Source organism: Liolophura sinensis, chromosome 11 (genome assembly GCF_032854445.1).
Source record: "Liolophura sinensis isolate JHLJ2023 chromosome 11, CUHK_Ljap_v2, whole genome shotgun sequence".
NCBI lineage: Eukaryota > Metazoa > Mollusca > Polyplacophora > Chitonida > Chitonidae > Liolophura > Liolophura sinensis.
In genome coordinates this window covers 2,664,348-2,688,483 of record NC_088305.1, presented here as the reverse complement: position 1 = coordinate 2,688,483, position 24,136 = coordinate 2,664,348, and the positions used below count along the sequence as shown (strand labels likewise).

Sequence of the window (24,136 nt, the reverse complement as noted above, 5' to 3'; positions counted from 1 at the left end):
ATAGGCTCCTCGTAATTGTAGCTGAATAGGCGTACTTGTAGCTGAATAGGCTACATGTACTTATGGTTTGGCCAAACTTTTGAATGGCTTCAAAGCTGTTTTACCATTTTTACATATGCAGATATTCCAAAATGATGAAAATGGTATCATTTGGTATCCCAAACTTCTCACCACCAGACCCCTTTTCACCGTTTCAAAATTGCCCTGAGTCAAGCCCTGCTCATTACAACAGTGTACAGTACAGAGTACATGTTTGGTACATATATGTGGTGAATCCTGATAACGCCTTCTGTGTAAAAGTAATTATCAGTCACGCCAGGGGACTGCTAATACTACAGCTGGACTGCTGCCCAGAATGATTTGGTACATTTATGTGTAGTGTTTGATGATCAATGATGAGTTAAGGGGCGATTTAGCCCTGAGGTGAATTGCACCATGCATACATGTTGTATGGTATATTTGCTTTAGTGTTTGACGACAATACCACAGAGGCTTCATTAGGACAAAACAAATTTGTACTTATAATAGCATACCCTTTGAAAAGTGTTACCCAAAATGTCATTAGCTTTCATGAAACTCATGATTATAAAAATCCAAAAAAAAAAATTTCTCTTTGCTGTTGTCAAGGTCAGCCATAGTGTTTAAAGTCTACATAATCAACAATAATGTGTGCGTCAATTGAAAGACGCGAGAGAACTGTGTCCAGAAATACTTTAAATTATGTTTTTTTTTTAAACATCTTCCTCTGACTGGGAAATTCCACAAAACAATTACAGTGTATTTTTTCAGGTGAATTTTTTTTTTCAGACCATAATTTCCAGAGGTTTTTAAAATTATTTTTGGTGCGTAAAAATTTTATGCAGATATTTGTTCATGTACATGTAATAAATAGGTGCCATCGATCAGCTGGCTGCAGAAAAGAGATGTGTTTTCATCGACTGTTAAACATTTTAGATGCATCAATAATGTTTCGCACAACGGACATATTTTAAGGATGGGTAAAGCGATGTGTGTATACATGTATAATGGGACTGTTGAGGTTTGAGATAGGGGTTGGGTAGCCTTACTAATGAGCGGTACCCCCCCCCCCCCTCTTCCTGCACACCCCCACACTCTCCCCCTCCAGTGGAGTCAGTGATTCATTGGTCTAATAATTATCAGGCCAATCAGTCCAGCAAGTTTTCCCCAGGCTCTGGGTTGGTTGCCAAAACCCAGGACAGATTTGAATGGAAACAAGTACATGTTCAGTACACAAAGTTCTTGAGCTTACTTGATAGCTACTGACTAACATCGTATGTTTGTGTTAAAATTGTGTGGCATTAAACAATCAAATCAATAATAAATTAATTAATTTAAATAAATTTTTCAATTGAATATCTACGTGGGCGGTATATTTGTTTTATGGTAAACTCTCTTGCAGCTGATTTTTGTTGTTGTGTTTCTAGCAGGTTGAATCAATGTATTAAGTGTAATTGTTTAAACTACGTCCGTATCATTACGCAATGAGAACTTAGCAGCATGTTTCTCTTAACGTAGAATGGAGGATGACAACCAGGTTAATTATCAGAGGGTCACGCTAGTTTTCTACACACAGTTTACGGTGTGAGAGAGAAGTGCCTGAGACAAGTATAGATATCCGTATTCCTGACTTACCATAATTGTTCCACACGTTCTCATGTTTGCAATGTGTTTATATGTAAGCATATTCTGAAAGCTATTCTGAACTGTACTTTTTGTGAAGCCCTGAATTTGGGCAGTCACACCAATGTAGTTTTGTCTCCAGAATCAAATTACAAATGTGCATAAATTACACTGAAAGCTGCACTTTCATATGCAGAAGGTTTGAGGAATAACATGCTACTGATTCACAAATCTGTCTGTTTTCCTGAGAAGCCATAGTTGAACAAAAATAAATCCCATTGAATCAACTGTATAGCCAAAAATCCTGAACGAACAAAAAAGTGCATGTATGTAGATAAAAGACGTACATGTATTATATATATGTAAAATGCTGAAGGAGTGAATATTTCCGGCAGAAAAAACGGGCATAGTGTGTGAATCTTACAGACACGAGTGAATGATCATGGCTTAATGTCACATCTTAATTTGATGCTATGGTAAATCCTTGATTTTATTTCACAGTCATGCATTCACAGTGGGATATATTCACAGTTTGCAAATCATCTCAGTATTTGTTTGTCATTGTTTCTTTTTTCTTTGTGTTCAGCTATGTACAGTGTACATTTATTTATTTATTTATTTCATTGGTGTTTTATGCAGTACTCAGGAAGATTTGTGTGTGTAAGGTTTGATATTTGTGTACTTGGATATTTATGCTACAGTGCGTTTGATATTTGTTGTAAATTCTGTCCAATTTATCTGCTGTATTTGCTTTATTCGGCGCAGTTTGTTCATTCATTTATTACTGCTCTTGTCCCTTTTGTGTGTGTGGTATACCAGAATATTTATGGTAACAGATCTTCATGTGATTAGTGAATGTCGAGGCCTTTACAGTCATCCTTGTCAGCCCTGGGTTAAGGCTTGTCAGCACTGCCCCAGTATTTATATTATAGGGGATAAGGTCTCTCATCAGCATTTCCCCCAGGGTGGGGATTACCAGGGATTGAGACAGATTGGGGCAGAGGGTCAACTAGTTGTTAAGTACCTGGATGGCATTACATCTAGATCTGCATCAGAAAATAACCTTAGGTGATTGGCTAGGGGGGATAACTCAGACAGAACTAGGATTCTGCTGTATTTGTGCATGTACATGTAAACAGACACCTCATAAAACATGTGCACTATATGTACATAGTAACCTAATTACATGGTAACCTAATTACATGGTTACCTAATTACATAGTAACCTAATTACATGGTAATACAGTTTGTAATTGTAATTTTACAGGGTATTAACTCACAGACTGGTGACAGTTATTTGCATTTTCAATAAAACCTCCTTCCTAGTAATACAGTAACCATTTCCCTGGTTGTAATCCAATTACGATTTATTTATTTCTTTATTTACTGGTCCACCTTTCACAGTTGTGGCAATAGGGGAGTTTGAGTTCAAACTCTTTTGTTGTTAAAGGTAAAATTATTCCCTCTGTATCATGTGACTTGTGAAAAATGTTAGACAATGTTTGTTAACCTTAGTTCACTGTGAAACGTGTTCAGAAGCCTATGTTATACCTGTACATGCAGTGATGGGGTTTAAAATATTTGTCTAACATTGACCGGTCACATGATACAGTAACATTTCTTTCATCTCTGGTGTTGACGTCAAAACTCCTCTACTCCTGAATTGATCTGCTATGTCTAAATGTGTGCATGCCATGGTTGGAGAGTTTACCATTTTAGGTGAGAGAGGCATGCATGTGGTTTACATCTTCCACTTACAAATATTCTATTGTACTTGTGCAATTTGCTAAAGCTCCAAGAAAATTAGTCAGCAAGAATGCATGCTGTTGTAGTTAACTTGTCTTAGTGTAAGTACTTCAAAGCTACGGGTATCCTCCCTGATGCCTTCTAACACAGCCTTTTGTATGTAGAAATAGTACAGCTGGATAATGTTAGAATCAAGGGGGAAGTAACTCTGGGAGGGAGTATGCTTGCGCTCACCAGATATTGTGGGGTTTGTAGTGATATAGGTAAATGATAAAGAAATGCTCAATCAGAAATATTTGGAGAACTACAGTAAATTATCTAAAATTTGAGGCCAAAAAATTCCTTTTTTAAAGGTAAATACAAATGTCATGATATATTACTTTTGGTGCTGAAACTGACACTTTTGAAGTAGGCTGTATAGTCCTACTTTCCAAACAAACCTGAAGATGCTTTTCTAAGGTCAGAATACATGTAACTCTCACCATAAGGCAAACTGAGCAACTACATGTGCATTAGTCATGGCGGAGCGTTGGCTTATTGACTATCTACATGCATGCTTTATGTACATGTCCTGTGGCTCTACAATTAAGTACAAGTAGCTCTGTTTAAGTCTGTCGTTCTGTCAGTACTATTTTTGATATCATATGTCTTTTAAGGGACAGGGAAGATATGTTTATCATCCATTGATACACAGCATCTCCTGAATACTGTATTTTGCCTAAATTTTGCTATGAAAAATTGACTCTTAGACCACTTAATCTGGAACTATTTGGAAAAACATGTAAGTAAATGTACATGAATAAAAAAGTTGTTGTTGTTGGTTTTTATTGTGTAGATTTTCCAAGGGCCGAATCTACACGTATATAGGAGAAGTGGTTGTGTCCATCAACCCGTACAAGACACTGGACATCTATGGCCAGGACTATGTTAACATGTACCGGGGGAGGGAGATCTACGAGAGACCCCCGCACATATTCGCCCTCGCCGACAGTGCGTACAAAACCATGAAGAGGCAGTCTCGAGATACCTGCATTGTGATATCAGGTCTGTATGTTACGCTAGTCATGGCTTAGCGTCTGTTTTCAGGGTTAGGCCTTGGCAAGGAAGTGCAAAAAACATCTTTGTATTTCAAAATCATTGAAGAATGTAAAATTGAGTAGCAAGACAAAAGAACAGACAACAGTCTCTAGCTTTGAGTCAGTATGAAGACATATGTGAACAAGTGAAGTGCAATACATGTACATAGATTTATTCCTGTATTAATGCTGGAGGGAGAAGGGTGGTGGAGTTATCTCCCCTGAATTGTCATTTCTGTTTTACAAAAGTTCTTCGTTTAAGTTGTAAGAGAATTCATATTTTCCTGGTTTATGTAATATTTCATCATGAGTGAAACATATACGTACCTTTTATGACTATTCCTGTCAATATACACATGTGTATTTACCTGTATGTTCTCTTACTTCCAAAATTTGAAAGTCATGAAAAGAGCAAAACTATTTGACACAAGACAAATTTTGTCAGTCACAGTGCACTGATACCTCAACATATAGTGTGGATACCGTAATATGTAAAGGAAAGATATACTGTTATTGATGGACATGTTTTATCTGTGATTTACCTGTTCTCACCTGTTTGCTCCAGGTGAAAGTGGCTCAGGTAAGACAGAGGCCTCCAAGATCATCATGAGATATATTGCAGCTGTTACAAACGTCAGTGGACAGAAAGAAGTGGAGAGGTAATGGATTGTTAAGGGCATCTATGTATTAAGGACACAATCAAAGGATTTGTGCTAGTCCAATAAAGAAATGAATAAAACAGTTATTTTTCATTTTGGGGTCACATTTGCTATTTTTACAACAACAGTACACAGTAATTGGAAAGGTATATTAACTTGGTCAGCGTTAGTCATGGTTAATATTTGTTGTTAGGCTACACCAGTTTTAGGAGCGAGCTGACACTGAAAATTCCCCCAAAACTGAATAAAAAATATCACACTGAAAATGCTCACCTTTTTAGGTTATCCTATCTGGATTATTTGGTGACGTTTTCCTGTTTTTAAGGATTGTGATCGTGTAAATATGTCTTCAGCTGGAAAAATGGCTTGGATTGTATACAAATGAGATGATTTCCAAGCTTTAATATTATTTTTTAAACCCTCCTCTGATATTGAAAATTTATTTTGGTGTAACCTACAGTAGGCTAATATGGTAATCCTCAAATTCCGATATTGCTACAGGCATCTTGAAGAGTGACACAGGAGCCTCTCACCATTGCGGTTACTGTGTTCAGCTCATGCTGGGTTCCTTTCTGGCCATGAGTGGGAAGGTCTGCCAGCAACCTGCAGATGGTTTCCCCAGGTGTAAAAATCCCAGTCAAATAAATAAATAAATTTCTCTTGGTGTTTCTGAAAGTGAAGTCAGGTTTGTGTTAAGGTGACTAAAGGCAACAAATCTTAAGGGGTACTAAAGGTTTAGGATAGGTTCAAAGTTTGAGAAGCAAATTTCAATGTACTCATATCATTTTGTGTCTTTTCTCCCCAATTACAGGGTGAAAGATGTCCTCATTAAGTCCAATGCCATTTTGGAAGCATTTGGGAATGCCAAGACCAATCGCAATGATAACTCCAGTCGTTTTGGCAAATACATGGACATCAACTTTGACTTCAAAGGGGATCCCATTGGAGGTCACATCAACAATTACCTGTTAGAAAAGGTAAGTCCAGATTATTAAAAACTGGGCCTGTTTACACAAAACTTCTTTTTTTTTTCCTTTCTTCAGGAAACTGACGCTAATTAGTTGAGATTTCCAATTAGGCTGGGCATAGCCAGGACTTGCTTATCTCTCACATCATTGCCCCATTATTCAAAGCTGGTTTAAGACTTAATACTATATTTACCTTCAAGCGAAGTCTTCAATTTAGTACATAGCTTATAAGAAAAAAGTGTACCAGTGTATTAAATATGAACTAAAACTGCTGCTGTTATGCTTTGAGTTTGGAGAACTGCACTGGCTGCTGATTTTGGCGTTAAATTTAAATTTGAATTTAAATATGAAATGTGACTTAATACCAGTATTAGTGAATACACTTTCGAACAACTGGGCACAGCCAATCAGAAACGATTCTGTATCCCTTTAAGCTAAAGTGTTTTGCTCAAACAGCTTACTATATTATGGTTAGGTAGTGTTAGACTTCAAAATATTTGTGTTCGACGAATATTCCATGTTGATCTCACAAACATTATTAAATAAGCAATTTGCTGATCTTAAGAAGTCTAATCAACCCATAACAAGATTATCTATTTTTTATAATGACGTCAAGCATGTTTTATGCTCAGTTTGGTATTAAATGTTTTCAAACTGAAAACTTTTTTTTAAAACTTCAAATATGACCTTTTAGCTGTGCTACTCAAAATCCTGTCAACGGGCATAAAATACAGGACTGAATATACTGTATTTCACCTCTAGTTTGTGTCAAAATGTTCTTTCACAAGCACATAGAGGTCTTAAAATGATACTCTTGATGCAAGTATTGAAGTTTGTCTGATAAGGAATTCCTCAAAATTTAAAACAAAAACCTTCTAAGTGGCCATGTATTAAGGTGGATGAAGTTATCAGAATCAAGCAATATGTGTCAGTTGAAAAATGTGTAACTTTAGGTGAAATGCAGTGATTTATGATGAAGTGTATTTTTACAGGTTAAAAAATAATGCAAATCTATTTAAAAGCAGAAAACTATTAGGGAAATATTACCATTGGGTGAAGTGTGGTATTAACCAAGTAATACCTACCCGCTGAAGTCTGTGCCATACCTGGTTCATTGTACGACTCCTGATTAAAATAAATGTCTTCAGTTCCAAAAAAAAATTACTGACAGAATAAAAAGGATGATGACAATTGAAGTGTTTGATGCATTTTGTTTTGTTTCTAATTTTTTTCTTCTCGTTTTCAGTCCCGCGTTGTTTATCAGCAATCTGGAGAGAGGAACTTTCATTCTTTTTACCAGGTGAATTTTTATTTTTGTTTATTTTTGTGGTATTAAAAAAAAAACAAATATTTTTTCCCTCTGCTTGTGTCACTGGTATAAATTTGACAGGCTTTTGTCCATGTACATGTAAAAACAGACAGCATCTCGGCTTTATTATTTATTCGTGTCAAAACATGTCTCGGTTCATTAAGTGCGAAAGTCTCCATGACAATACTGTAATTCTTTTCGCATGTTTGTTAGATGTTCATTCAAGCATATTCTGAAGGCATTATTTTGTATAGACTAATAAAATTATACTCTTTGTGAAACCCTGAAAATGGCCAATCCAACGAATCTAGTTTTGTCTCCAAAATCAAATTGTAAATGTGCATAAATTGCACTGAAAGTTGCTCTTTCATATGCGAAAATGTTGAGAAATTCTGGTATATTTTATATAGGCAGTGATACCTTTTTATCAGGATCATTTGTGTTGCATATATACATTAAAATAGCTGTTTGTGTAAATGTGTGATTATTGGTTTTGTATTAAACTAATTGATCTCCCTAAGAAAATATTATTGTTATTTAAAATCATTGAGATTTCTTGACAGATGTGTTTACATGTATCATTCCTTAATTCTCTGCTGTTTACCCAGTTGCTGAGTGGTGCTACAGAGCAGAAATTGACAGAGCTGCATCTACAGAGAGGCCCCAAAAACTATCACTATATCAAGCAGGGTGGGGATCACAAGGTGAGTATCCACACTAGTGTGGCTGGGTGTACAGAGAGGCCCCAAAAACTATCACTATATCAAGCAGGGTGGGGATCACAAGGTGAGTATTCACATTAGTGTGGCTGAGTGTACAGAGAGGCCCCAAAAACTATCACTATATCAAGCAGGGTGGGGATCACAAGGTGAGTATCCACACTAGTGTGGCTGGGTGTACAGAGAGGCCCCAAAAACTATCACTATATCAAGCAGGGTGGGGATCATAAGGTCAGTATCCACACTTGTGTGGCTGGGTGTACAGAGAGGCCCCAAAAACTATCACTATATCAAGCAGGGTGGGGATCATAAGGTGAGTATCCACACTAGTGTGGCTGGGTGTACAGAGAGGCCCCAAAAACTATCACTACATCAAGCAGGGTGGGGATCACAAGGTGAGTATCCACACTAGCGTGGCTGGGTGTACAGAGAGGCCCCAAAAACTATCACTACATCAAGCAGGGTGGGGATCATAAGGTGAGTATCCACACTAGTGTGGCTGAGTGTACAGAGAGGCCCCAAAAACTATCACTATATCAAGCAGGGTGGGGATCACAAGGTGAGTATCCACATTAGTGTGGCTGAGTGTACAGAGAGGCCCCAAAAACTATCACTATATCAAGCAGGGTGGGGATCACAAGGTGAGTATCCACACTAGTGTGGCTGGGTGTACAGAAAGGCCCCAAAAACTATCACTACATCAAGCAGGGTGGGGATCATAAGGTGAGTATCCACACTAGTGTGGCTGAGTGTACAGAGAGGCCCCAAAAACTATCACTACATCAAGCAGGGTGGGGATCATAAGGTGAGTATCCACACTAGTGTGGCTGGGTGTACAGAGAGGCCCCAAAAACTATCACTACATCAAGCAGGGTGGGGATCACAAGGTGAGTATCCACACTAGTGTGGCTGGGTGTACAGAGAGGCCCCAAAAACTATCACTACATCAAGCAGGGTGGGGATCACAAGGTGAGTAGACACAGCTTCTTCAGAGGGTCATTATCCCTTTGGGTTGAAGGCTACCCGGGCAAAGTTGTAAGCTTCTTGACAGAGAATTAAAAGAAGTAAAGTAGGAATGGTGGTCATTGAAGGTGGTTACCTGCTCCGATAGTTACGATAGTTGTTGTGGGAGGCTGGACCCTGTCTTCTAATGAATACCCTGCCTACAGGGTGTGGGCATTTGTGGAAAGTCATACAAACATGGTCCACAAACCAGCGCAAGTCCTCAGTGTGTATACCGTAGTCTGACCTGTGTCTTTGTGCTGTCTTCTCGTTTGCAACCCGACCAGCCCTGATAGCTCGGTTAGTAGAACGTCCGCTTCAAGGGCGGTAGATTCAGGGTCAATCCTGGATCGGGTCACACCTAAGACCGTAAAAGAGGAAGTTGTAGCTTCCTCACTTGGCGTTCAGCATTAAGGGGATAGTGCAATGACTGGTTGCACTGAAAAATTGTTAAGTATGATGTTGAACCTTAGGCACTCACTCACCCGTCGGGTCATACCAAAGACTTTAAACATGGTGCTTGTTACTGCCTCGCTTGGCATTCACCTTGGGAGGTTAGAGTGAAGAAACAAGACCTGGTGTCAGTATATGTGACAGGGTGAGGTCTCCTGTCTGGTGTCTTTGACATGATACTTCAGTGGCAGCAGCACTTTGGCGGCATGAACTTGCCCTGCCACAAGAAGACACAGTATATTTACACACACCTAATGACTCCTCGTCGTCATCTGCATGTAACCACTATGGCAGGGTAATGGCAGCTGTGCAAGCTGCCATGATGCCTTAAAGATGGCTTTGTTCTGACCAGCTCTATAACCTCAACACTGTGATCACAAATCTGCTTCAGGATGACTGCCAAGGTTGCTCAGGCAATCCGTCCGTCCAAGTTTCTAAGTTCCTCAGATTGAACCATGATTATTTGCTGTTGTGTTTTAAGGTGGACTCCATCAATGACAAGAACGACTACCGCAATGTGATGGATGCTCTGAAAGCTGTGGGATTTGCCTTCAAACACGCAGAGACACTGTGGAAGATTGTTGCCGCGGTGATGCACCTGGTGAGTGTTATCCAGACAGGCTTACCTGATTTGAGTGTTTCGTACACACTAGAAAGCAGCTCGCCTCATAATGATAGCCACTGATCATGGTAATTTGTCAGTGAGGTACAGCAATACTGTTTTTCAGATCTTTTTCATGGTGCTGTTAATTTTGGTTTTCAACTTGTTTATTAGCCATACTTTACGCTCAAGCCCTCTCAGTCGCAGGTCAACTTAGGGTTCAAATTCAAATAGTGCTTTTTGCTGAAGTTGGTAACTTTGTATTGTGTGCACATCTTTGCATAGGACACTGGATAAGCGATATTTTAAGTGCCGGTTGAAGCATCACTGCTGGTGTCATCAGCATGGTGTTAGAATGAGGCGGCACTATAGATCGTTTTTATAATTGGATTCAGTCAACTCCAAGGAGAAATTGTTTCGATATAGTGTTGAATGTAATGATAAATCCCAAGAAACGAAACAAATCCAGTGTTTATTGGCTGGCTGGAGTAATATATATATTGTTTTATGCCTCTGCAATATAAAGTAGTTTCTGTCCGTCTTTTCATATTTCCATCTGTGTCTCCCATCTGTTTCTCGTGGGACAAACATTTGACAAAACTTGTCTGTATGAAGATCTACACTGTATGTGCGTTACCGTATTCCTGTCTGCTATTCCAAGGTGGCTTTGCACATCAACACTCAAATGTACTCAAATGTATTTCACTTGTACAATGGAGGCCAGAATTATCAGATGGTGGGACGAATGCCCGGGGGAAACCCATGACCATTTGCAGGTTGCTGGCCTTATGCTAGCATACTTTTCCAAGTATGACCAGAGCGGAAGCCAGCAAAAGCTTGCCTTAATAGATAGCTCGCATACATGTGCTTCTTTTTTGCAAAATGTTCATTGTAAACATGCTTCAAAATTGGTTCTTACAGCTGCCTGGCTTGGTGCTCAGCACCGAGAGGTTAGAGCAAGGAAACAGGACTTTTTGGCACGGTATCAGTAAATGTGACTGGGTGGGGGGTCATTTCTGATGTTTTAGGCATGATACTTCCGTGGGGGCAGCACTTTGATAGCATAAACTCGCCCTGCTACAAGAATACACAGTATGGAGGGGTTGCACATGACATCATCACCCTTGCAGAACAATAGCTAGTCAGCCATATTGGAGTTTTGTCAACATGGGCAGTACTCCAATATGGCTGCCAGAAGTAGGTCATGCAACCGAAACACCTAATGACTGACAAATTGTTAAGTACAACGTTAAACCCAAGCAGACGTGTACACATGTTATTCTGAACATTGTCTTGCAGGGTAACATTCATTTCGAGTGTCCGGAGGATCGGGAGGCTGCGGAGACAAAAAGCAAGGCGGAGTTAGACTATATCACTGAGTTGTTGTCTGTGAACGCAGATGACCTGCAGGTGGCACTGTGCTCTCGCGTTGTCGCAGCAGGCGGGGATGTTGTAAACAAAACTTTAACCATTCCAGAAGCCTACTATGCAAGAGATGCATTTGCAAAGGTAGGCATATAGAACTGACATGCATAGTTTTTCACTTACCTGTACAATGAAATTCTTAATTAAATGTAAATCCTTTTGAATCATGTTGTTATAGATGTAGATCTGCTTCACAGGATTTCCTTTGTATAATTCTAAACCTTTTGCCTAGTTTCTTTTGGAACTTTATACAAGTTCCTGTTTGCAATGTGGGTGGAGTAGAGTTTGATTGATTGAATTGAGTGGATAAGGAAAAGATGATCTGAACTCTTGGCATAAAAAGTACATTATTAAAGACAAATGAATGTTATAACAGGTATTAAAACACCATTTTTTCATAAAAAGAACTGTCAAAATCAGACAAAATGTTCATCTTTAAAATGATGTGAAAAATTTTACCACACTGCTTCTTCTAATGCCCTAAATGACCATAAATTTTGTCCATGACTAACTTGCCCATTTTTCCTGCTTCTGGGAGTTCTGTTGATTTTAGGAAGGTGTTTTGAGGTTTGCGTGAAACATGGGCTGATATTTTACTGGAAAATTTGTTTCAGCAACAAAAATAATATTTTGTGACATTTGTTAGCCTCTAAAAATGCACTTTTGTGGGCGAAATTTTAGGTGATTTAGGGTAATTGTGACATTGTTTATTTTGCAGGCTGTATATGACCGGATGTTCACATGGATTGTGGGAAGGATAAACGAAGCCATTGACATAAAAGCCAGCGGCATCAAATATGTGGGCAAAAATACTGTGATAGGGGTGCTGGACATCTACGGCTTCGAGATCTTTGACAATAACAGGTTTGTCCACCAGGGGTTGAGAGTTGTGTGTCCAAACACCTTTTAGAGATCAGCAAGACTCTCAAACTGACTCACCATTTGGTAATCTGTAGTTAATCTCTGTCTAATATAAGTTATCCATGTTTTGAGAATGGTATATGGGGATTTAAAATTTCAAACCCGGGGTTTAAATTCCCATATACCCTTCTCAACACACCAATAACAGTTTTGTCCCTACAGTATTTCGCAAATAGAAAGCTAGTCTCCCATATATGTAAAGCTGAGCTAAGAAAACTGATGCTACATGTAGCTTTGTTGATTGCAGGCAGCGCTGATATAGTGGCATGACATGACAATGACGCGCAATGGAAAAGGCAGTGTCACAGTAAAAGTAATTACATCAGACTGTACAGTCATGATTTAACTACACAGGGTACTAATTTTGATGACAATCAAGAATTACAAATGATGTAGGGACAACAAGTGTTCTGGCCTTATTTGAATTTTATGCCTTAACACAATTCAGGAAACTTAGTATTATCTTGTGACACCCAGGTGCCAAATGAGGACAGCATGCCTTAAAACTCAAAATGTCCATGTCATTTTGTGTTTCAGCTTTGAACAGTTTTGTATCAACTACTGCAATGAAAAGTTACAGCAACTGTTCATTGAGTTGGTGCTGAAGCAGGAGCAAGAAGAGTATATGAGAGAAGGCATTGAGTGGCAACATGTGAGTATTACTTTTTTAGTCAGTAGCAACCTAGGAGTTTGAAGTTTATTGTCAGTGATAACTTGTGAGTATGGACTTACTTTTGTTGGGCAACATTTGAGTATGGACTTTCTTCTATGGGGCAACATGTGAGTATGGACTTTCTTCTATGGGGCAACATGTGAGTATGGACTTTCTTCTATGGGGCAACATGTGAGTATGGACTTTCTTCTATGGGGCAACATGTGAGTATGGACTTTCTTCTTTGGGGCAACATGTGAGTATGGACTTTATTCCATGAGGCAACATGTGAGTATGGACAGGCCCAGATAGCACAGTTGGTCCAGCGTCCGCTTCGGGAGCAGTAGATCCATGGTCAATCCTGGGCAGAGTCACACTTTAAATGAGGAAGTTGTAACTTCCTCGCTTGGCGTTCAGCTTCAAGGGGATAGGGCATTGGATGGTTGACCCTTTTCAGTATAATGGCGTGGCTTACTTGCCTTGAAGCAGCACTAGATAAAAGATTGATGAAAATCCGTCTAGCAACAAGGAGGCACATTATATCCACTCTAAGGATCCCTTCGTCATCATATGACTGAAAAATTGTACGACATTAAACCCCAAGCACTCACACACTCTTCTGTGGGGCATCATGTGAGTGTGGACTTTCTTTTGTTGGGCGACATGAGTATGGACTTTCTTCTGTGGGGCAGCATTTGAGTATGGACTTTCTTCTGTGGGGCAGCATTTGAGTATGGACTTTCTTCTGTGGGGCAGCATTTGAGTATGGGCTTTCTTCTGTGGGGCAGCATTTGAGTATGGACTTTCTTCTGTGGGTCAGCATTTGAGTATGGACTTTCTTCTGTGGGGCAGCATTTGAGTATGGACTTTCTTCTGTGGGGCAACATTTGAGTATGGACTTTCTTCTGTGGGGCAACATTTGAGTATGGACTTTCTTCTGTGGGGCAACAAGTGTATGACAGTGTTGACGTGAATATGAACCCCTCACCTCTTTCCCCGCCTCCCACCACCGCCATCTTTCTTGATCTATGCGTCACTCAGGGAAATTACAATGAATCGTGTTACGCCTGTGCTGATACAATCAGCAACTGTGCTGATACAATCAGCAACTGTGCTGATACAATCAGCAACTGTGTTGATACAATCAGCAACTGTGCTGATACAATCAGCAACTGTGTTGATACAATCAGCAACTGTGTTGATACAATCAGCAACTGTGCTGATACAATCAGCAACTGTGTTGATACAATCAGCAACTGTGCTGATACAATCAGCAACTGTGTTGATACAATCAGCAAGTGATTTTCCATAATATTACAGTTCCACTTACATTGTAGATAATGACTGGATGTTTCATATTTTAGAAGATCTGAAGTCTTTCTGTTTTAGCTTTCAGTTCTTTTCCTTTGTTTATAAAATTTGTCTGTACAAACACATGTTTAAACATTGCAACATAATAACAGTAGTGAGTGTGGACTTACTTTTGTTGGGCAACATGTGAGTATCGACTTCTTTCTGTATGGGGCAACATGTGAGTATGCAACATCATTGCAATAGGCATTTAAAGTTACAATAAGAATAATGAGTGACAGGGAATGGGAATAAAGTCTGAGTGCTCTCTCTCTCTCTCCAGGTGGACTACTTTAACAACAAGGTGATCTGTGATTTGGTGGAACAGCCACACAAAGGTATCCTGGCCATCCTTGACGAGGCGTGTCTACAGGTGGGAAAAGTCACGGATGAGGTGAGTCTAACTCCTGCACACAACCCCGCTCCACACCCACCACACACACACACCCACACACACACTCTCACACACACTCTCACACACACTCAAACTCTCACACACACTCACACTCTCACTCACTCACTCACTCACTCACACTCTCACTCACTCACTCACTCACTCACTCACTCATGTTAGCTGAAAAGACCAAATTCTAGTGCAAATATATTTATTAAACATGTCTTACATCCTCGTTTGTAACATTATTACACTAAAACAATATGTACCAAGAAGTGGTCTCAAATACCCACCATGCCAAAATTATTTTCGGGTGTCTCTTTCTCATTAAAGAAAATCAGAAAAAAAAATATATTGAAGATGACATTTACAAGAACCTTTATGAACTCTTTCAGATGAACATTCTGTAATTTTTGTTGCTTTTCCACCTTAAAAAAGTATATAGATTTGACATACATAGGCCAGTACATTGATGGGAGTCGTCCTAGTATTAAAGTTAAGTTGTACTGGTACGGGTGTAGCTTATGTCCTACTCTGAGCATCGGAGTCCAATAGCAGGGAAAGCTGTGTTAAACAAAATATTAGGGGTGATATCTCCAAAGTACTGCATGTATTGACCTGAAGTTTTACAGGCATATAAAGCACTATTGACATAAGGAGAATGTTCCATCGCTGATGCCCTGTGGGCATATTAATTACTGTAAATTACCAAATTCGTGATTTCAGTACTTGAGGTATTGAGCTATTTTGCATTCATGTGTCTCCTACAGGCCAGCTCTTTGCTAGCCTTGCTACCAAATCTGAGTTGCCTGAAGCATGCAGCATGACCTAATGTGGAGAGTTGATGAAGTGACTGTTCAGTACCACAGAATGGTTTACATGCAAGGCTTGTTTTGTGTTTTGTACATCTGTAGTTTCATAAATTTTCGACACTTTCGATATTTTTTAACTTTCATCTTTCACTTTAATAATGAGAGTCTTGGTTGCAAACTGTCATGAACTGTTTGTGGAATGTGACAGCTGTTGCAAATTTGCACGTACTATCTAAGAACTCATTTAGTGATATAAGATTTCATGTCGGTGTTAATGGAAAATTCCTCATGATAATGATAGTTGTATTAGTTGTATGAAGATGATGATGTCCTGGAATGGAGAAAAAACACAGAAGTGAGCCATTGTGAATACAGAGGCATCTTGGATAATACGTATGTTTTGTCAAGACAAGAGAAAAATATTGTATGTTGTTCGTTTGGTTCCAAGGATTCAGCCATGTCCCTCTCGAAGGATGGAAATTTAATTGTTTGTTTATTTCCTTGGTGTTTTATGCTATACTCAAGAATATTTCGCTTTTTATGTACGACAGAGGCAAGTATTATGATGGGAAGAAACCGGGTAGAGACTGAGGGGAAACCCTACAACCATCCATAGGTCGCTGGCAGATGTTACCACATGTGTGTGTGATGTTCCCATGTGCGTGTTTGATGTTCCCACATGTAGGGTACTGGCAGATGTCCCCACGTGCGTGTGATGTTCCCATATGTAGTGTGCTGGTAGATGTCCCCACGTGCGGGTGATGTTCCCACGTGCATGTGTGATGTTCCCATGTGCGTGTGTGATGTTCCCACATGTGTGTGTGATGTTCCCACATGTGTGTGTGATGTTCCCATGTGCGTGTGTGCTGTTCCCACATGTGTGTGTGATGTTCCCACATGTAGGGTGCTGGCAGATGTCCCCAGGTGCGTGTGATGTCCCCAGGTGCATGTGTGATGTTCCCACGTGTGTGTGATGTTCCCACGTGCGTGTGATGTAGAATAATAAGAAATGTGAACATTTCATTTTTGTTTATAAAAGGGCAAAAAAAATTCTTTTTGTGTTTTTACAGATGTTCCTGCAAGCGATGAACCAGAAACTGGGCAAACATGCTCATTACACTAGCAGAGCGGTGAGTTTTGTCTGGTACAATCATGGCTCAATTTTTATCTCTCGTACGTACCACAGGTGTACAGGTGTGGCTTATGTCATAAACACCGGCCAACATCAGCATCCAGTAATAGGGAAAGCAATGTGGCAGTAAATGTAACGGATTTTATCTTAAATTACTTAGTTCATGACTTGGTGTATTGTTTTTTAGAATCAGTGTTAAGGTAAATGTTAGGGGTGATCCAGAAGTACTGCATGTATTGAGCTGAAGTTTTGCATTCAGGTGTCTCTTTCAGGCAAGCTCTTTGGTAGCCATGCTGCTAAATAATGTGAAACTGCTGGAATATGACGTTAAACCACAGTCAGTCAATCAATCAATCAATCAATCAATCAATCAGTCAGTGTATTGTCTTGACAGCTGAACCCCAAGGACAAGTCGTTGGAACACACCCAACATTTCCGCATCAAGCATTACGCAGGAGATGTGTCCTACAGCGTCGTCGGCTTCCTGGATAAGAACAAAGACTTACTCTTCCAGGACTTCAAACGCCTTCTCTTCAACAGGTACGGTATATTAATCCGAATTCCACAACCTTTCAGTGCAATTTATGCATGTTGTTAATTTGGTTTTGGAGACAAAACTACCTTGGTTAAATTCACCAATTCCGGAGCTTAACAACTAGCATAATATTATTTCTCTACATAGAATAAATGCCCTCAGAGTATGATGTAACAAGTCTAGATCTTCTTGGGCTGTAGATTAGAGTTTTTGTCAGGTAATGTAATTGACCAAACATTATGGCCCCAAAAAGAGTATTTGTAGAGATTTACATTTTCCATTAGAACATCATCCTAGTTTCCAAACAAAATACTTCACAACACCTGTCTGATATCAGTAGAACTTCGTGAATCAAGCAGACTTACTCAAGGGCGAAATTTTATGTCGTTTTCTGTATCAGAGGAGAGTAAGCAGTTGCCTCCGGATTTTCTCTGTGTCCTTCACACAAAGTCTTACCTTCATCATATGTGTAAACCAATCTAGAAAACAGCATGAAATGAAAATAAGAGTTTCGTTTGTTTGTTTTTTATTTAGAAATTGAATATGACAGGCCTCCAATTGCCTGCTTTCAGACCTGTTTGTTTAAAATTTAAAAAAAAAAACAAAAGCAGCTGATTTTGTCGGAACAGGTGATTGCTAATGTAATTTGGAGATAAAGCGAGGTATTTTCTGACTTTCTTTAGAATTTTCAGACTTTTTTCCTGGCCATCTGTTCTCATGGCTGATATAACAAGCTTTAGAGAAAGTTCAGTTCTTTGATGTTATTGAAGTATTTATGAGAGATGGTAGTGTTTGAACCTCAGATTAAGCCTGCTATTACTAGGGTGATTTGCAGAGACCGATACACAGTACACTGAGTTCTCTCATTTCTTTCCACTCAGTAAAAACGATCTGATCAAGGCAATGTGGCCCGAAGGAAAACAGCACGTCACAGAGGTGAGGAGAAGTAGGGATCAGGGGAGGTAACTCTCTGAGCAAACTCTGGAGACAGTCACTGTGGGTTGTGGTCTAAGTAACTTTCTTCCCTTTCGACTGAAAAACAGAAATAAAAATGCTTCCATGCTGATGTTTAAAAAAAAACAAAAACAAATTCTAGGTTGGAGTCCTCTCAAGCTACCTCTTTTGGATTGGAGGTGGTCCCTTCTTAATCACTTTATCTAAATATCCTAAATACATAACTGTACATAAATTTTAATAAGATTATGTTGTGTTGCTTTTTCGATTGTTGGTGCATTTTTATATAAATAAGGAACAGTATTATGAACCTGTGTCCGGTGAACGTATACATGCATTTAGTTACTTGGAAGCAATGAAGGCCGGAACCAAAAACTCAACCATAATTTTGATATTGTTTGACATAATTGTGGAGATCATTAAGTAGAAATGACATTTAGCTGTACATCTCTCATTTAGTCGGGAAGAGTCTGGGAATTGATAGAATTTTATGGGGGTTTTAACAGAGATCACCATGCATATCTCTGAAAGCCGGTATATAAATACTGTAATTCACTTATTCTTCAAAACTGTCTTAAATAGGATTAAATACATTCAAAATCTTTAAACTCTTAATTTTGATTAATGGAGCATATGCAGATTTGTTTTAGCTTGTTGTTGACAAAGTTGACAAAGTTGGTGTAAAATGTAAGAACGTTTGAAGCACACTGTTCTTATTTTTATCTGAAACTCTGTCTGTTCATCAGGTGACTAAAAGACCAGCAACAGCCGGAACAAACTTCAAGAATTCTATCATCGCTTTGGTGGAAAAGCTGGCCTCAAAGGTGGGGGGAAAGAAGGGGGCTGAACAAATTACCCCAAATATCATCTATGTGAAATATTTGTGCCAGATCCCACTCCAATTCATTCTTAGCACAGCGTAAAACACCAATCAAATAAATAAATAAATAAATAAATTCGCTTTTATAGTTCATTACCTGCACTACTTTTGGAGTTTCATTCACTCTATGGCTAAGTCATCCACTTTATTTATTTACCTATTTTTTTTTTTGTGCACAGGAGCCATTTTATGTGCGTTGCATCAAGCCCAATGAGCTGAAATCACCTGTGGCATTCGATGAGCAGAGAGTTCAACACCAGGTGTTGTACCTGGGCCTTCTGGAGAATGTTCGGGTGAGAAGGGCAGGCTTTGCCTACAGGATGGCCTACCCCAGGTTCCTTCAGAGGTGGGTACTACTTCTGACACTAGATAGCTCTCCCATGTTTTTGACTCAAATAAGAAAGCATAACTATTTAAATCAGAAACTGTTTGGAACCATTATTGAATGGAAGTTAAGAAATATGAACTAAATTTTTGGATTCAAATAAAAAAGCTGTACATGAGCTAAAATCTAGCCCTAGACAGTTCAATTTTTGGAGGCAAATTTCACAAAATATCACTTTTGGTGCTGTAGTCCTGTATTTTGCCAGTAGAATATCTTGTTACCTTTCAATTAAACCTTGGGGCGTATTTCTGAGATGAATAGAAGCCTCAAAATCAGGTGAAGTGAGCTAAAAACTCATGAACAAACTTACAAGTTATTTAGTGCAGCAAGCTTCCCTAATTCTTCAACCTTTTCAAGCGCCTCTGCCACCAATGTTTTGAAACATTTTGATAGAGTGATGGGGTGTAGAGAAGTAATTTGCATAGTTTTATGAAGCTTACATCTTTAATGATACAATCAAGTCATTTTAGCATCATTTTCATAATAATTGTATACATAAATAGATTCTGTAGTGGTTGAAAAGGTTGAAAATTTATAGTAATTCAGAGAATGTATATCTCATTGTGTTAAAATAGGCAAAACTGAGATGTTAATTAAGCATGTTTTCAAACGTGGTCTGGAGGACTTTCTCCAAAATTTTGAAAATGTGTTGATTTTGTAGCTGTATAACTTCTGAAGATACATCGCATAGAGCTTAACAGAGGATTGACATTCACAAAAAGTTGTGCTTTATTCAGTTATTACTTATTTTGACTCTAACCAGTCAAGGCATTTTAAAGTGATTGGGTACATTGTAGGCACAAAGCAGGAGGTCTTGCAATCTGTTACCCTCCTTGCAAAATTCTGTGACTCTTACATGTTCCCACACGAGTCAAATTACTGTTTATTCGACATGAATATAATTTGTATGTGTACATTCCAAGAAGATACTGGATATCCATGCTATATAAAACCACCATACTGTACCACAGACCTGGGGGCTGAGGTGGTTAGCATGTCAGCTAATGACCAGGAGACTCTCACCTATGCAGTCGCTGTGAGTTCAAGCCAAGCTCATGCTTGCTTCCTCTCTGGCCATATGTGGGATTGTATGTCAGCAACCTGCAAATGGTCATGGGTTTTCTCTGGGCTCTGTTCAGTTGCCTTCCACCCTAATGCTGGCCGCTGTCGTATAAGTGAATTATTTTTGAGTGCAGCATAAAACACTAACCAAATAAGTATTGTCTGCCTGCAGGTACAAGTGTATCTCTAAGACCACGTGGCCACACTTCCGTGGAACAGACATGCAAGGAGTTGAGTACCTGATTCAGGAGCAGGGCTTCACTAATGATGTCAAGTATGGCAAGTCCAAGATCTTCATCCGCACTCCGCAGACCATCTTTGCTCTGGAGGAAGCGAGGGACAAGATGATTCCAGGAATTGTCATCTTCCTGCAGAAGGTAGGCAAGGAAACAGTGCCGCTATGGATAGTGGGGGAACAGTGCTGAGATGGGGGGGGGGGGGATACAGTGCTAATATGGATAGGGGAGGAAACAGTGCTGAGATGGGTAGGAGGGAAACAGTGCTGAGATGGGGGGGAGGGGGGTGGAACAGTGCTAATATGGTTAGGGGAGGAAACAGTGCTGGGATGGGTAGGCAAGGAAACAGTGCTGAGATGAGTAGGGAGGAAACACTGCTGAGAAGAGTAGGGGAGGAAATAACAATGCTGATATAGTTGAAGGAAAGAATAGTAATGATAGATGGGTAGATATTAATGGGTAGACAGGGAAAACAGTGCTGCCAAATGTCAGTAGGAAAGAAAGTGATGCAAAGATCAACTGGAGAAGATATACACTTTAAAGGTAAGATCAGTAGGAAAGTAAATACTGCAGTCATCTGAAGTTTAGCAGTTTTCAGGTGACACATTTTTCTTGATTCTGATGGATTCATTCACCTTAGAGGGCCATGTACAAGTGTTTTGTTTGTTTTTTTTTTGTTGTTGTTGTTTTTTTGTGGAAAGTTTGACTAATTTCTTATCAGAAAGACTAAAGCATTGGCATCAAAAGTATCATTTTACAACCCTAATGTGCTTCTGAATGTCCATTTTTATGAGCAGATTTAAAGGAGAGGAAAATTTAAATATTAAATATCAAACAAATACCCCTTGAAAGGAGTATGCATTTCCTCGCAGGTACATGCCTTAAAAAAATTCTAATATATACCTCAAGTTGATAAATTATAAATAAAGTCAGCACCAAAATCCGCTGTGGGCGACGCCACTTTGCCTAAGAACCAGTCCTGAAGTCTTCTGTGTTAGGAGGAGAATTGCCGTCGAAAACCGCCGAAGTGCTGTTCGTACATTTCCGGTAGAACTCTTCTTCCCAGAAGATACAGTTAGTTTACTGCTTGACGATGGGGAAACCGGAATGTTGGACGTAGGTTCTGAGTTTACACAAACAAGCCGGCAGTTTTAAGGACTCTCATTGGCTGAGAGGCAACACACCCAGTATAAATTACAGAGTGTTAAAGATGGAGGATGTGATGGACTCAGGGATTTATGCCAGCTTTGCCGTTTTCAGGCTTTACGTGTATGGCGAAGAAAAAGCACAAAATTATGCAGCAGGCACCGCCAGATAGGAAAAAACGTGCTGTTTTCAGCCTATAGTGTCATTGTTTTAAGTTTTCCTCTCCTTTAAGGTAAAATACAGTAGTGCTTCATGTAACCAGCGGGTGCTTAATGTAACCGGCAGGTGCTTCATGTAACCAGGGGGTGCTTCATGTAACCAGCGGGTGCTTCATGTAACCAGGGGGTGCTTCATGTAACCAGCAGGTGCTTCATGTAACCAGCGGGTGCTTCATGTAACCAGGGGGTGCTTAATGTAACCGGCAGGTGCTTCATGTAACCAGGGGGTGCTTCATGTAACCAGCGGGTGCTTCATGTAACCAGCAGGTGCTTCATGTAACCAGGGGGTGCTTCGTGTAACCAGCGGGTGCTTCATGTAACCAGCGGGTGCTTCATGTAACCAGCAGGTGCTTCATGTAACCGGCGGGTGCTTCATGTAACCAGGGGGTGCTTCATGTAACCAGGGGGTGCTTCATGTAACCAGCAGGTGCTTCATGTAACCAGCGGGTGCTTCATGTAACCAGCGGGTGCTTCATGTAACCAGCGGGTGCTTCATGTAACCAGGGGGTGCTTCATGTAACCAGCGGGTGCTTCATGTAAACAGGGGGGTGCTTCATGTAACCAGCAGGTGCTTCATGTAACCAGGGGGAAAGCTGATTCTATTAAACTCCGACAGTAACAGTGTACTGTTGTCAGCAGGTGTAATCTCTCCACGTCAATTTTTTTATTTTCCCCCGCATTTCTTTCAGAACTGGCGCGGTGGTTTGGCCAGAAGACAGCAAAGAGGATGCGAGCCATTTACAAAATCATGGAGCAATTCCGCAGATACAAGCTCCGGTCTTACATCAGCAAACTGGCTCAGCTCTTCAAGTAAGTCCCTTCTCTTACCTCCCTTGTTAGAGCCCCTATTTGAGACTGCAGACATCTGGGCATTTGCCATGCTGCTTTGTGACTGTACACTTTACTCAGGTAGACACAGAGGTGAAAATATTGTCCAAATAACAAGGGAGTAAATACAAAAACTTCACTGTGACCTAAACTCAAAACTATGCCTAGCAGACGTTCTCAATTTGTCAGTGTTGCAGATTGTTCTGTTTTCTAACATGCTATAATTTCCAGTTATTATCAGCCATAGCTGTCAGAATATCAACTTGTGTTGGTCATTCTCCTAAGTCTACCACCCTATGTCATCTTTGAGCTTGTTGTCTGCTTCCTTGTTGTGTCTCATACGGGTGAAGTGCTCCGATGTACACTGTCTCAAATTGCTGTGAAACTTCTGTATGTAATGGTGACAGTTTTTAGCACCACAATATTTAGAAACTGAAGTTTGCATTGTTGGACTTCAGAAACACCTTGTTAAGCAGACACAGAATGGACGCTGATTGGCTGACAGTGGAGATAGGGCTTACTTTCACTTTCACTTTAAATCACTGTGACGTCTAGCCAGAAATTTTGTGTAGAAATCTTACACAATGCCAAGGTCACTGGGGTCACAATGATCAGACAGGAGGTGATATCATTAAACAGAAAAACTCTCAACCTTTCTAATAATATGGGGGTGTTTATACAGGCCCATTGTCTTCATGTAAAGTATACACAACATCATTCTAACCAAACATGAATGAATTTAATTGCTGAATGCTGACTAAATAGTTCTGCCAGAGGACATCAGTGGTTAGGCTAAGCCTCAGCAGGCAAATACACAAAATCATGATATTGTCAGAATGTGGAATATTATCTGAGCATCTTGTGAGTTATCATTTTCACCTATCACTCCAAAAGTATTTATGGTATTCAACCTTCACTGTGCAATATCCTCTATATATCAGACCATACCAGGTCCAGCTCAGGCTGGTTTCGTCTCCGGCCGTACATGGGAAGGTCTGCGGATGGTGGTCGGTTTCCCCCTGGCTCTGCCCG

The 24,136-nt window shown here is 39.8% G+C and overlaps 1 protein-coding gene across 1 annotated transcript in view; it reads left to right on the top strand.

Annotated features, from left to right (window-relative positions):
• LOC135477496 (unconventional myosin-Id-like) overlaps positions 1-24,136 on the top strand; it is a 48,435-nt gene that overhangs the window by 17,510 nt on the left and 6,789 nt on the right. Inside the window, 18 exon segments of the mRNA XM_064757617.1 lie at positions 4,223-4,431; positions 5,029-5,122; positions 5,934-6,099; positions 7,337-7,390; positions 8,008-8,103; positions 10,055-10,174; positions 11,474-11,683; positions 12,318-12,463; positions 13,058-13,172; positions 14,806-14,916; positions 16,799-16,858; positions 17,255-17,400; positions 18,277-18,331; positions 19,096-19,173; positions 19,409-19,575; positions 20,849-21,053; positions 22,966-22,990; positions 22,993-23,086. Of these exon segments, the coding sequence (XP_064613687.1) occupies positions 4,223-4,431; positions 5,029-5,122; positions 5,934-6,099; positions 7,337-7,390; positions 8,008-8,103; positions 10,055-10,174; positions 11,474-11,683; positions 12,318-12,463; positions 13,058-13,172; positions 14,806-14,916; positions 16,799-16,858; positions 17,255-17,400; positions 18,277-18,331; positions 19,096-19,173; positions 19,409-19,575; positions 20,849-21,053; positions 22,966-22,990; positions 22,993-23,086 (2,151 nt within the window).